This window comes from Engraulis encrasicolus, chromosome 12 (genome assembly GCF_034702125.1).
Source record: "Engraulis encrasicolus isolate BLACKSEA-1 chromosome 12, IST_EnEncr_1.0, whole genome shotgun sequence".
Classification (NCBI taxonomy): domain Eukaryota; kingdom Metazoa; phylum Chordata; class Actinopteri; order Clupeiformes; family Engraulidae; genus Engraulis; species Engraulis encrasicolus.
In genome coordinates this window covers 49,148,386-49,160,436 of record NC_085868.1, presented here as the reverse complement: position 1 = coordinate 49,160,436, position 12,051 = coordinate 49,148,386, and the positions used below count along the sequence as shown (strand labels likewise).

General features: G+C 45.1%; 1 protein-coding gene across 4 annotated transcripts in view; it reads left to right on the top strand.

The window, feature by feature from the left end:
• Nucleotides 1–12,051, top strand: part of LOC134459878 (FERM, ARHGEF and pleckstrin domain-containing protein 1-like) — a 120,462-nt gene that overhangs the window by 86,484 nt on the left and 21,927 nt on the right. For 3 of the 4 annotated variants that reach the window (XM_063212368.1, XM_063212364.1, XM_063212366.1), the window contains exons 14-16: nucleotides 4,822–5,015; nucleotides 6,596–6,685; nucleotides 11,483–11,616. In XM_063212368.1, the coding sequence (XP_063068438.1) occupies nucleotides 4,822–5,015; nucleotides 6,596–6,685; nucleotides 11,483–11,616 (418 nt within the window). The remainder of the gene's footprint in view (nucleotides 1–4,821; nucleotides 5,016–6,595; nucleotides 6,686–11,482; nucleotides 11,617–12,051) is intronic. The other variant, XM_063212367.1, reaches the window with a different exon arrangement.

The window sequence follows — 12,051 nt, the reverse complement described above, 5'->3', positions numbered from 1 at the left end:
GCCTTTGCAAGAACTAACCAAGCACTGTGTAGATCATGGTGCTTTTTCGCTGTATGAGTCAGATCACATTCAGATGAGGTTTTACAGAGGTTGTCCGAGGGTCAAATTTGATCTTCATCATATGTGGTGGTAAATGTTTATGGCATAGCCTCAGAAAAGTATACATTTAATGGCGTAATATTTGTATGATTAGGGTGGCCACAATGCAGGTCAGAGATGTGTGTGGTTGACCATGCCATTGTGTCTCGACTTCATAATCAAGTAACTAATTAAGAACAGTAATCAATTTTTACTTGGTATTTTACTTGGCTTTACTGATCAACAGTTGAGGACGGGAGATATTTTTTAGCTGTTTTCATATTATTTGATTAGTAGACGGCATGTGTCTTCAAAGATCAACATCTGGATAATCTTTTATGGTTTCCTGGGTCATGGTGATGCATATTAGAACTGTAGCCCTCAGTTGATAACTTTGACTTCCTGTAGGTCTATTTTGAGGCCTGTTTGCTATTAAGTATGTTGCTCTTGGTCTTTTCAACTTTAGCCTCTTCTCTCAAGCACTACCATCTAACTGTACGTGTTCCGCAAAGATTCTAGAGTGCCGCTCGCTCTGCTATAGAATCTGTGTTTCAGATCCAGGCAGAAGTTGTCATTGACTACATAATTATATGATCTGCATTTTTGTCGTTTGTTACTATTTTGAATCTAATACATGACATCTCGAAACGGTCACTTAGCAACAGTAGTTAACGGCAACTTCCTGCTACACCACTGGTGCCTGGAACGGCTGGAGAGGGGTTTCTGTCTTCCATTTTTTGCATACATGATTTGCATAACTCTTTGCATGTATCCCATTTTAATATCTTTATTTGTTTATGTTTTTATTTGTATGTGCTATATCTGTTATGTTTCTGTGGTCACCTTGTATGTTGCTTTTTTTCTCTTCAATGTCTTTGATTTAGCTTTTCACTGATTGAGCACAGTGACTTGTTTTGCAAATTAAAAAAAAAAACATATCAAAGCTAAAACAATCAGTGCAATGATTTTCTTTTCAAGCATGTTTCTTTACCTGTGGGACACTGCTGGTCTTCTTCATTTTTGCTTGTTCTTTATGTTTCTCTGTTTCTCACTGTATTTGTTTCTGTCTACTAAAAAGCATGTTGACCTCTTTTCTTTCTCTGTCACCCTCCCTGTTTGCATGCAAATTCAGGCCAGAACTGGATGACTTGGTTTCCCTTGACTTGCAGTGGTGCAACTAACTGACGTACAGTAAAATGGTTTCACAGACCCAAAGTCTTGTGAAAGCTGCAAAATGAATATAAGGGACTAACATAAGAGAACAAAAAGACTTTGTATGTGATTATGCCTGAGGCCCAACTGGCCTAGCCGTTAATGTGCGCTGGAGTCAGAGTGAACAGAGAGAAGTGCAAAATTAAATGAAAACCCCAATGACAATGAAGGAGCAACTGTTTTTATTTATTTCTGTGACAGTCGTCGGGATGCAATACAAAAAGATTTTGTGAAAGTTAAAGTTGAATCATTTAGTGCATCTCTGCTTTTCTAAAGGGAATCCAAGCTTTGGCTGATTTAAGACTTCTGTTGTCTTGGGAGGTTCTTGTCAAACTTTCTGTGATTTGTTGATGCAGATTCCAAAAATCTGCACAGTTTGTGTGTGGGTGCATGCATGTGCGTGGGTGTATGCCTGTGTGTGACAGAGAGATGACGTGCGTGCATACTTGTGCGTTCATATTTCAGTTGGTAACATAGTGGGTGGTGGATTATTATGCTATCAAATGGTACTTGCATTTCACATGGTCCAAACATTAAGCAACCATAATCATCTAGTTCATGTATATTTAATCAAAATCTAAATATTTTTTTCGTTGCATCTTTTCTTAGAATGAGGGACACTCTGCTTTTGGGCATGACTTTGATATTCTGAGGTTAAACCATTGTAAAAACAAAATCTTTTTGTGCTGCTAAAATGTATTTGTGCAATTGAGTCTGGCCATACTAAAATCTTACCAGCAATTGACTAACAGCTAAAGACAATGAACTGCTATGATAAATCTTTTGGAGCCCTACTTAACAAATGTTATCCAAATGGACTGTCCTAGGCTAGGGATCTTTGATTGGCCTTTTTGTCTGTCTCACCTGTGATTATATATTTTTGTAAATGTTGTCTTGGGTTCTTTTGTGGATTTAGCGGTCTATGCTGTAGTAGGCTCTTGTGACATTGTTGCCCCTTTGTCAGTGTTCGCCTCTGTCTTGTGCGATACACTTTCTAACATGATTTATAATGATAACTATGAACTAGCAATAAAAAAAATCAAGTCATGTGAATCAAAGACACCTCTGGGGTTTGGCCAGTGTTGTTTTTTTTGTGGTTACCCTCTCCTAGCGGTTAGTCCCCTTGCCCTTGTGTTTGTGCTAGATTAGAGCAGTAGGCTGTAGTTGTGTCGAGTTCCGTGTTGAGTTCCTCTCTTTGGTCCCAACCTTGTGGTGGTGGTTGTGTGGATCCATCTGCATTTGTGTGGTGGTGGTTGTTGTTGATGTTGTTGTGTTCCATGTGTTAAGTCTTTTTGGGTAGGGTGCGGTGCGCACATCCAAAATCATGTGTTGCAGGTGCCAGACAAAAGTATCAGACGGTTTAAGAAGGTAGGTCTGCACACTGCAGAATAAGCTCCAAAAAATAAACTTAATTACATTTAAACCACTACGTTTCAATCACCCGAAAGCATGCGAAGAACGAGGGTGATCGAAACGTTGCTGTTTTAATTTACTTAAGGGGGTATGCCACTATTTTGAGGCTTAATACAGTTAAAATCGTTGGCTGGGGTTAAGAGGGAATATGTCAAAAGCATGCTACATGGATACATTGACTTTCACTAGCTTAGCGACATGCTCCCTCTTTTATTTTTCATGTAAGCCGTTGTCTTTCTTTAAGGCAAGTTAAGACACTTTACCACCTTTATAAACCCTGGCCAACGATTTTAACTGTATTAAGCCCCAAAATAGTGGCATACCCCTTTAATTTACATTTTTGGAGCAGTGTGCAGACCTACCTTCTTAAACCAGGTTTACACTTTCCTTTACGCCGGCGTCATCTGTATGACATGATGGTGTCATAACAGTGTCCTAACATAGTCATGGATGTGCCATAAACATTGTCAATGTCATAAACATTTTGTCACTTATCTTTTAAGTGACGTTCGGTTTTGGTAAGGACAGCCCAAACAATGTTTTACCGCTTTCCTGTACTTTCAGCCGTTTTGTAGCTATGGCAGTGCAAATTTGACCTCCAAGCTAGCAGTTAACATTGAGTCCTATGAGACCAGTTAGCTGCCAGCTGGTCTCATAGGACTCAATGTTAACTGCTAGCATTAAGGTAAAATCTGCACTGCCATACCCAGAGAACGGTTGAAAGTACAGGAGAACGGTAAAACCCTATTATTTAACTCAAGGGGAGGTGTCAAATAAGCTTATTTCCAAAAATGGGGCAGTATCACTTTAAGTGACGTTCGGTTTTGGTAAGGACAGCCCAAACAATGTCAACTTTTCATGACCTTAAAACGTTTATGACATTGACCTCATGTTTATGACTCATCTATGACTGTGTCATGACACTGTTGTGACACTGCTTTGATACTGCTTTGACACTTGTCATGGCATATGTATGATGCCGGCGTCGAGTAAAGTGTTACCAACTATGTGTTAAGTCTGACAAAGTTTTACACGCTGGCCTGGTCCACTCTACCGACCTGCTGTGATGCCCTTTTACACTGGACACCGTGCTGGTCGGTCGCCATGTTAGCGGTGTCTCACACAGACTCAGTCCACAAAGAGGACCAAGCAACACTGGGCAAGTATACTGCACTTCCAGTCCGTAGTGGAGTAGTGAATGCCGTAGAAGTAGAGTGGGCGACCCATCCAGTAGAGTAACTGCTCATCGGTTTGTGATTTTCCCTGTTGTCTGAACTGGGGGAGGGGGACGGTTCAGGTAAGGGTCAAAGCACCACCAGACGTTTCCAGATCTTCTGAGATTCCTGGGGTGAATGATGACTCACTTACTGTAGCAATACTGGACATTTGGTGACTCATAACCAGTAAAAGGCAAACATTAGCTCATCTCCGAAGCACTTGGCATTTTCAAGAGCTTCACGTCTCCACGATGCTTTCTTTAACTTCCTCAGTCTGCTTTCATGTTACTGTTGTAGAATCTGGGAATTAGATGGGACCACTGTCATCCTGTGCTTCTAGCTCTGCTTTTTTGCCGTTCGGATACACTTGTTTGCCCTGGTGTAGGCTGCTGTAGAGTAACCGATTCTTTGCATCTTGCATCTTTCTGTCAATATTAACAGACACTGTACCTGCTAATATTCTGTCCAGTAGACACGTGTCTGTGTAAACCAGAAGTGTCAATCCCAGGTTCAGAAAGTAAAGATCCCTGCCACTATTTCCTTCCAACACAGAGATGACTTTTATTATGTAGCTGGTCTTACTTGTCTTGAGCACTCATGATCAGCTGGGTGAACCAAATTTGTGTCAGGAGTTTATGCTTTCTGAACTTGAGATGGACACCTCATGTGTACTCTGTGTACAACTCAGGGGTGCATTAATTTCTCTAATCCACAGTTGCCAACTTCGTTAGCTACTTTGTTGTTTGCAATGCAATTTCCCATTGGCAACTACCCAAGTTGCTAACTGGCTGACAACTACGCTTTCGAGAAACGCACCCCAGCTTAGTTCCGCTGTGTGTGTGTGACCTCGAGTCGCGTCCCTTGCTAAAATCCGGTTTCCGTCTCTGTTGTGGGTCTACAGGTAGCCTGGGCCTGGGCCTGGGCGACTCCCCTGCTACGCCCAGAGGGGTGATGGTGAACGGACAGAAGCAGCAGCAGACGCTGGGCCTGCTGAGCCACAGCCCTGACGGGCGGCAGCCCTCGCCTCTCACCAGCCCACTGCTCACCGACGCCGGATTCATCCGCACCGACGACGAGGACGAGGTTCGAAGGAAGGTTTGTCTTTTGGAGGGGGAGGTGGGGTTGGAGAGAGGTTCGAAGGATGGTTTGTCTTTTGAAGGCGGGGGTGGAGGGGGGAGGGATGGCAAGCGCTCAGTGCTGGACAACCTGGATTCATTGTGCAATCCACTGCCACATATTTCAAATGGCTAAATTGTCATTTCAAATGCTAAATTGTCTAATTCACACTCAAGAGGACGGGTAACTCAAACTGGACAGGTAGAACATTTTTTGCAGTATGGCACTGGACTTGTAACTAATGAATCCTGGTTACACCCATTATCACTGCAAGGGAGAGAGGTGAAGATTGTGGTGTGTGTGGAGGGAGGGGTGGAGGGAGAAAGAGCCAGTCAAAGAAAAGAAATGGGGAAACATGAATTGCTTTGGAACTTAACTATAATTTGGTCCTGACTCCTGTGAAATGACCGCATACAATCTCATTTAATCAGCCGTTCCATAAAATCATGTGCCCATTTGATACATTTTCCATGTGTGCAGCTATTTGACATCAGAAGATACTTTTCAGCAGGGTTAGCCCATTGATGCGTATTAAAGCACCTGCAAAAAATGCCTGGTGAATGCCTAAGCCCTTTCGGGGATAACTTGCCCTCAGCCTATAAAAACCCAAATATCTCCGCCTCTGAAGCACTTAAAAACATGACAAGTTGCATTGAAATGCTAAGACCCTCATCTTGAATTACAGTTTGTTCATTAAGCTCCAACATTCCAAAATTGTTAATAAAAAATATTTCACATCTCATGAGCCTGAATGTTGCGACATGCAGTTCCAGGCACCAAAAGTTAATGTTGTGCAACGCAACATCCGGCATCAGTGGGTTACTGTAGAAGTAAAGCAGTGCAAAGGAGTATTAATAGATACTGTATGACTAACTTTCCCAGCAGCACTGACTGAACTTATGACCATTTTGTTATTATTTGGTGCCAGATACTCCTCTGGTTTTGGTTAAAGTAGGTCATAAGATTGGCCAACCCAAATTCTTCCCGTGTGTGGGACAGATGGAAGCAGTTGCAGGCCTAAAAGTGTAAAAGAGTTGACCTGGGGCCTCATGGACTAACACTTCTGTGGGTCTCCTGCTGAATCTTAAATGATATCTGTGAATATCTGAAAAGATGAATATGCACTTAAAATGTCAAATGTATCAGTCCATGCATAAGCAGATTTTCAGGCTGATTCACATGGGACATCCGATTTCACATGAAATTTAGTATCTACTTGAGAAAAATAAAAAAGCAACACGGGAGCAGTGTGCGGACATTCTTCTTATTTCTACAATACATGAAATTTAGTACACATGCACTTTTTCATGTTACGGTATGTCTTAGTAAATCTGAACATTCGCATGAAAAGTTACTTGTGTAGCTTTGTACATAAGGGCCCTGCTGATGGTCTTATGACATTAGTAGGAAAACTCAGGAAATTTCTGTTAATGTCATCTCATCTTAGTCACCTTTTTCAGTCTGTTATATACAGTAATATGAGCCCAAAGTCGTTGACATTCTCATTCCTGTACTCTCCCTCCTCTTATCTCCTATCCCCTTTCTTGCCTCTTCTGCAGAGGTTCCCCACTGACAAAGCGTACTTTATTGCCAAAGAGCTGCTGACCACCGAGCGGACGTATCTCAAGGACCTGGAGGTCATCACTGTGGTAAGAGATCGTGCTGTTCTGATGACCGATGAGTTTTACTGGGAAAATGCTGTTTATCGCTCAGCACAGTGTTTCTCAACCTTTTTTTAGGCAAGGCACCCTTTCAATTCATGAAAAATTTCAAGGCACCCCAAACCAACAAGCGGTAACATGGCATCGCATCCGATACCACACAAGCTTAGAAAAGTAAGACATTTGGTCACACGACCTACGTTCGAAGTTGCAACTTACTGTGGTGACCTAAATTTACTTTATTGTGAGTAAATGGCAGATGAAAGATTCCACTGACTAGCATTAACTTATCAATTTAGACAAATATGTAGGCCTATTATATTACATAATTTATTTATCAGCCACTTTTCCGTGGCACTCCTGAGGGGGGCCCGCGGCACCCCATGGTGCCCCGGCACCCCTGTTGAGAAACACTGGCTCAGCAGACTCTGTGCTTACACAAAGCAAACTGTGTGTGTGTGTGTGTGTGTGTGTGTGTGTGTGTGTGTGTGTGTGTGTGTGTGTGTGTGTGTGTGTGTGTGTGTGTGTGTGTGTGTGTGTGTCTGTGACTGTGTGTGTGTGTGTGTGTGTGTGTGTGTGTGTGTGTGTGTGTGTGCGCGTGTGCGTGTGTGTCTGTGTGCGCGTGTCTGTGTGCGCGCGTGCGTGCATGCATGCTTGTGTGTGTGTGTGTCTGTGTGTGCACATTTAAACATCACACACATCTGAGGGTGTCTGGCTCGACTGCCACCAACAGAGCCAGCCAGAGGTGCCCTCCAGGTTGTTTCCAGAAATATCAGCCACCAGGAACTGTTAGGAGGGGCAGATGGGGCTAATGTTATCTCTTTCGGAGAAAGCACAAAGTCTGATTTACTGAGTAGAGGACCCCACCCCTCCCTCCCTCCCATATCAACCTATTCATGTATTCTTTCTTTCTTTCTTTCTTTCTTTCTTTCTTTCTTTCTTTCTTTCTTTCTTTCTTTCTTTCTCTCTCTCTTTCTTTCTTTCTTTCTCTCTTTCTTTCTTTCTTTCTTTCTTTCTTTCTTTCTTTCTTTCTTTCTTTCTTTCTTTCTTTCTCTTCTTGTATCTCTGTCTCTCTCTCTCTCTCTTTCTCTCTCTCTCTCTCAATTCATCCATCTTTTTTCTCTTTCTTTCTCTCTCTCTCTCTCTCTTTTTCTCTTTCTTTCTCTCTCTCTCTCTCTCTCTCTCTCTCTCAAAGACAGACGTACGGGCACACACGCACGGGCACACACGCACACACGCACACACATGTGTAAACCACAGTTCCCTCCCCAACCCCTGCGCCCCCTCCCCCATTCCCTGTATCTCCTGCTCCAGCTCCTGGTTGGCAGAGCTCTCCAGCTGCTTTGATGTCAGGGTGATGAGGGGCCTCTGAAGGGTGTGTGCATACGTGTGTGCGTACGTGTGTGTGTGCGTGCGTGTGTGCGCTTGTTTGTGCGCGTCTGTGTGTGCGCGTCTGTCTGTGCGTGTGCGTACGTGTGTGTGTGCATACGTGTGTGTGTGTGCGTGCGTGCGTGTGTGTGTGTGTGTGTGTGTGCATACGTGTGTGTGTGTGCATACGTGCGTACTTGTGTGTGTGTGTCTGTGTGTGCGTGTGCGTGTGTGTGTGTGTGTGGGGCACAGGCACATGCGTATCTGTCTGAGGGAGTGACGCTTTTTACACTTCTCATAAATATTTTCTTTGGCGGCGGGATCAGAGACCCAGCGTCTACAGCCCATTGGGAGCCCCACCCTCCCAAGCCCCCACCCAAGCCCCCACCTCGGCTACACCTCGGCTACACTGCAGCAGCTGGCCAACATTCTAGCCTCCAGTGCACCACCACGTACATTATATGTGATTAGAGCCTTTTTAAAGGTGGGGTTGCAGGTTAACCATTTTTAGAAAATGTACAATTATGACATCACATTGGGGGTTCCGCAGGCTCATAGGAGTCTATGTAGAACCTTAGAATCCTGGGGGAGTTCCCCCAACGTGTTGTCATAACTGCAACCTCACCTTTAAGTTTTCATTGTGAAATTGAGAATGGTCGTCGCGCACTCAGAACTTTTATTTAATAAGACCAACGTTTCGGCTTACGCCTTCATCAGGGTCATCTTGTAAGTTTTCACTGTGCCATAACGACATCTGTACCACAAGAAATACTTGTGCATAGTGGTAGACAAGACACTTCACACACACACACACAAACACACACACACACACACACACACACACACACACACACACACACACACACACACACACACACACACACACACACACACACACACACACACACACACACACACACACACACACACACACACACACACACACACACACACACAGTGCTTGAAAGGGAGAAATTATTTTTGGGATCAGAGAGACCCAGCGTCTACAGCCCATTGGGAGCTCCCCTCTCGCCTCAACTATACCCAACCAACTCCTCCCTCCCCTCCTCCCATCCTCCCCTCCTCCCATCCTTCCATCTCCCCTCCTTCCATCTCCCCCTCCTCCCTCCTCCCTCCTCCCCTCCTCCCTCCTCTCCTCCTCCCATCTCATCCCCGCTCCTCCCATCTCCCCTCCTCCCATCCTCCCATCTCCCCCTCCTTCCATCTCCATCTCCCCTCATCCATCCTCCATCCCCCCATCTCCCTACTCCCATCTCCCCTCCTTCCATCTCCCTCCCCCTCCNCTTCCTCCTCCTCCCCTCCTCCCATCTCCCCTCCTCCCATCTCCATCTCCCCTCATCCATCCTCCCCTCTTCTCTCCTCTCCTCCTCCCATCTCATCCCCCTCCCCTCCTCCCATCTCCCTCCTCCTCCTCCCCTCCTCCTCCTCCCTCCCCTCCTCCCATTTCTCCATCCTCCCATCTCCCCCCCTTCCATCTCCCATCTCCCCTCCTCCCCTCTTTCCATCTCCCCCTCCTCCCATCCTCCCATCCTCCCATCTCCCCCTCCCATCTCATCCCCGCTCCTCCCATCTCCCCTCCTCCCCTCTTTCCATCTCCCCCTCCTCCTCCCATCCTCCCATCTCCCCCTCATCTCCCCTCCTCCCCTCCTTCCATCTCCCCCTCCTCCCATCCTCCCATCTCCCCCTCCTTCCATCTCCATCTCCCCTCCTCCCATCCTCCCATCTCCCCCTCCTTCCATCTCCATCTCCCCTCCTCCATCCTCCCCTCTTCCCTCCTCTCCTCCTCCCATCTCATCCCCCTCCCCTCCTACATCCTCCCTCCTCCCCTCCTCCCTCCTCTCCTCCTCCCCTCTCCTCCCCCTCCCCTCCTCCCATCTCCCTCCTCCTCCTCCCCTCCTCCTCCACCCTGCCCTCCTCCCTCCTCCATCCTCCTCCCAACTCCGCCTACCCCTTCCACAAACAGCCCCCTCCCCTCTCCCATAGCCCCCAACTACACCTGCCCCTCCTGCACACAGCCCCCATCTCCCCCCTCCTCCCAACCGTATCTCTTTCATTTCGTGAAGTATTCACGAAAAAAATAACTTTACTTTTCGTGGTGCATTCACGTTATTGCCCGTTTTTTGTGGTTGGGCAACGAAACGCTGCCTATTCATTTGAATTGCCCGACTAAAGAGATAGGGCTCCCTCCTCCCAACTACACCTGCCCCTCCTGCAGACAACATGCCCCACACATCCCCCTTTTTGCCTCCGTTACACTGGAACATCTGGGCAACTCTCTGCCTCCCGGTGCACCATCACATACTGTACAGTATATGTGATTAAACCTTTAGCAACATGTTCAGTTGTCACTACCGTAGGCCTATGGGATATGTAATAACTTTGGTTGATGATAGAGACTGAGGTCTCACAACGACTCTCAAGAAATACTTGTGCATAGTTTGTAGAGACAACACTGTTCACACACAAACACACAGCGCTAGAGAGGGAGAAATAATGTTGTCCACTATTGTTGTTGATGCTACCACTGTTTTTAATGTTCTGTTGATGTTATTCCACCCACATGTTTGAGGTTGTGGGTACTTTTTATTCGCTGCAGTTCCTGGAACAAGGCATTACACAAGGATTACAAAACAAAACCATGAAATGCACGACTGCATCTCTTGTCCCCAGTTGTTTTTAGGACATCATTTTTTTTTGATGTGGTCAAAGTGTTGTGAAAGTCAAGTCAATAATTTCCGAGGATCTCTTCAAATATTGTGGGGTTCACAAAGATTCGCCATAGTCACAAGTCCATCGTGTTGTGGCCAGGGGTCTATACCAAGATGCTGGTTCAGGAATAAACCAGGTTAAGTTAAAGGGACACTGTGCAGGAAATGGTCAAAAAAGGTACTGCACTATGTTGCTCATTAAAACTGGGCTGCCTATTGCCAAATTTGATCTTTACATTAACTTTTTTTCTAAGTAATAAACACATGTTTTCTAGTATGGTCCAAGTACAGTCATTTTGCAGCTAAAAAGGGCTATTTTTGGATATTCAAAATGGGTGACCATGGAGAAGATCCCCTTTTCATGTATGAAAAAAGCAATTTTCCCAGTCATAATGAATACTTAGAATTTGATGCTGGTGGTAAGTATTCATGAAAAAGGTAGCATTAGTGAATGGGCAGCATGAATTCTGGAAATAAACAACTAAAAATCTCACACAGTGTCCCTTTAAGTTAAAGAGAATTAAAAAAAGAGGACTCCTGGCTTGTCTATTAGATGATTTACCTCTGAACTTAACCTCGTTTACTCCTGAACCAGCATCTTAGTAAACCCCTCAGGAGTAATTTACATATTAGGCATGGTATTGTTTATTTCTGGGTGGTTTACAATGTCTTCTGTGTGTGGTTCCAGGCACTCCACAAATTTGTGTCAAAAGAAGAGGCCTTGCCAGACTCACTGAAGAATGTAATATTTGCCAACTTTGAGCCCGTCTTCAAGTTTCACGATGCCTTCCTCAAGGAGGTGGAACAACGGCTGCAACAGTGGTAGGTTGTAATATGTGGGAGATTGGTGGGTTCCATTTATGTTTAGTTGTTTTTTTTCCTCAAATGTTCTGTGTCTGTGTTGTTGACTGTTGCTCATGTCACCCTACTCCTCTCGACACTCAGGATGCCACTTCATCTATACAAACTCAATTACTTAACAGCTCTTTGGTCACTCTTGTTGCGTTCAGTGTGTTCATGGAATTACTTGCTTGAATAGCTTGAATGCACTTCACAATTTGATCTTGGCTGTCCCTTTAGCCCACCTCAAATAATACCAGAGCTGGGCAGGGTGAGGGTAAATCCCTGCAGAGGAGTTTACTAAGACGCATGTTCAGGAGTAAGAAAATGAGGACTCCAGGCTCTTCAATGAGTTGATTTACCTCTTACTTAGGGGCCAAGCAGCGAAGCTGGCGAAGGCCCCTAGAGTGTTAGTAG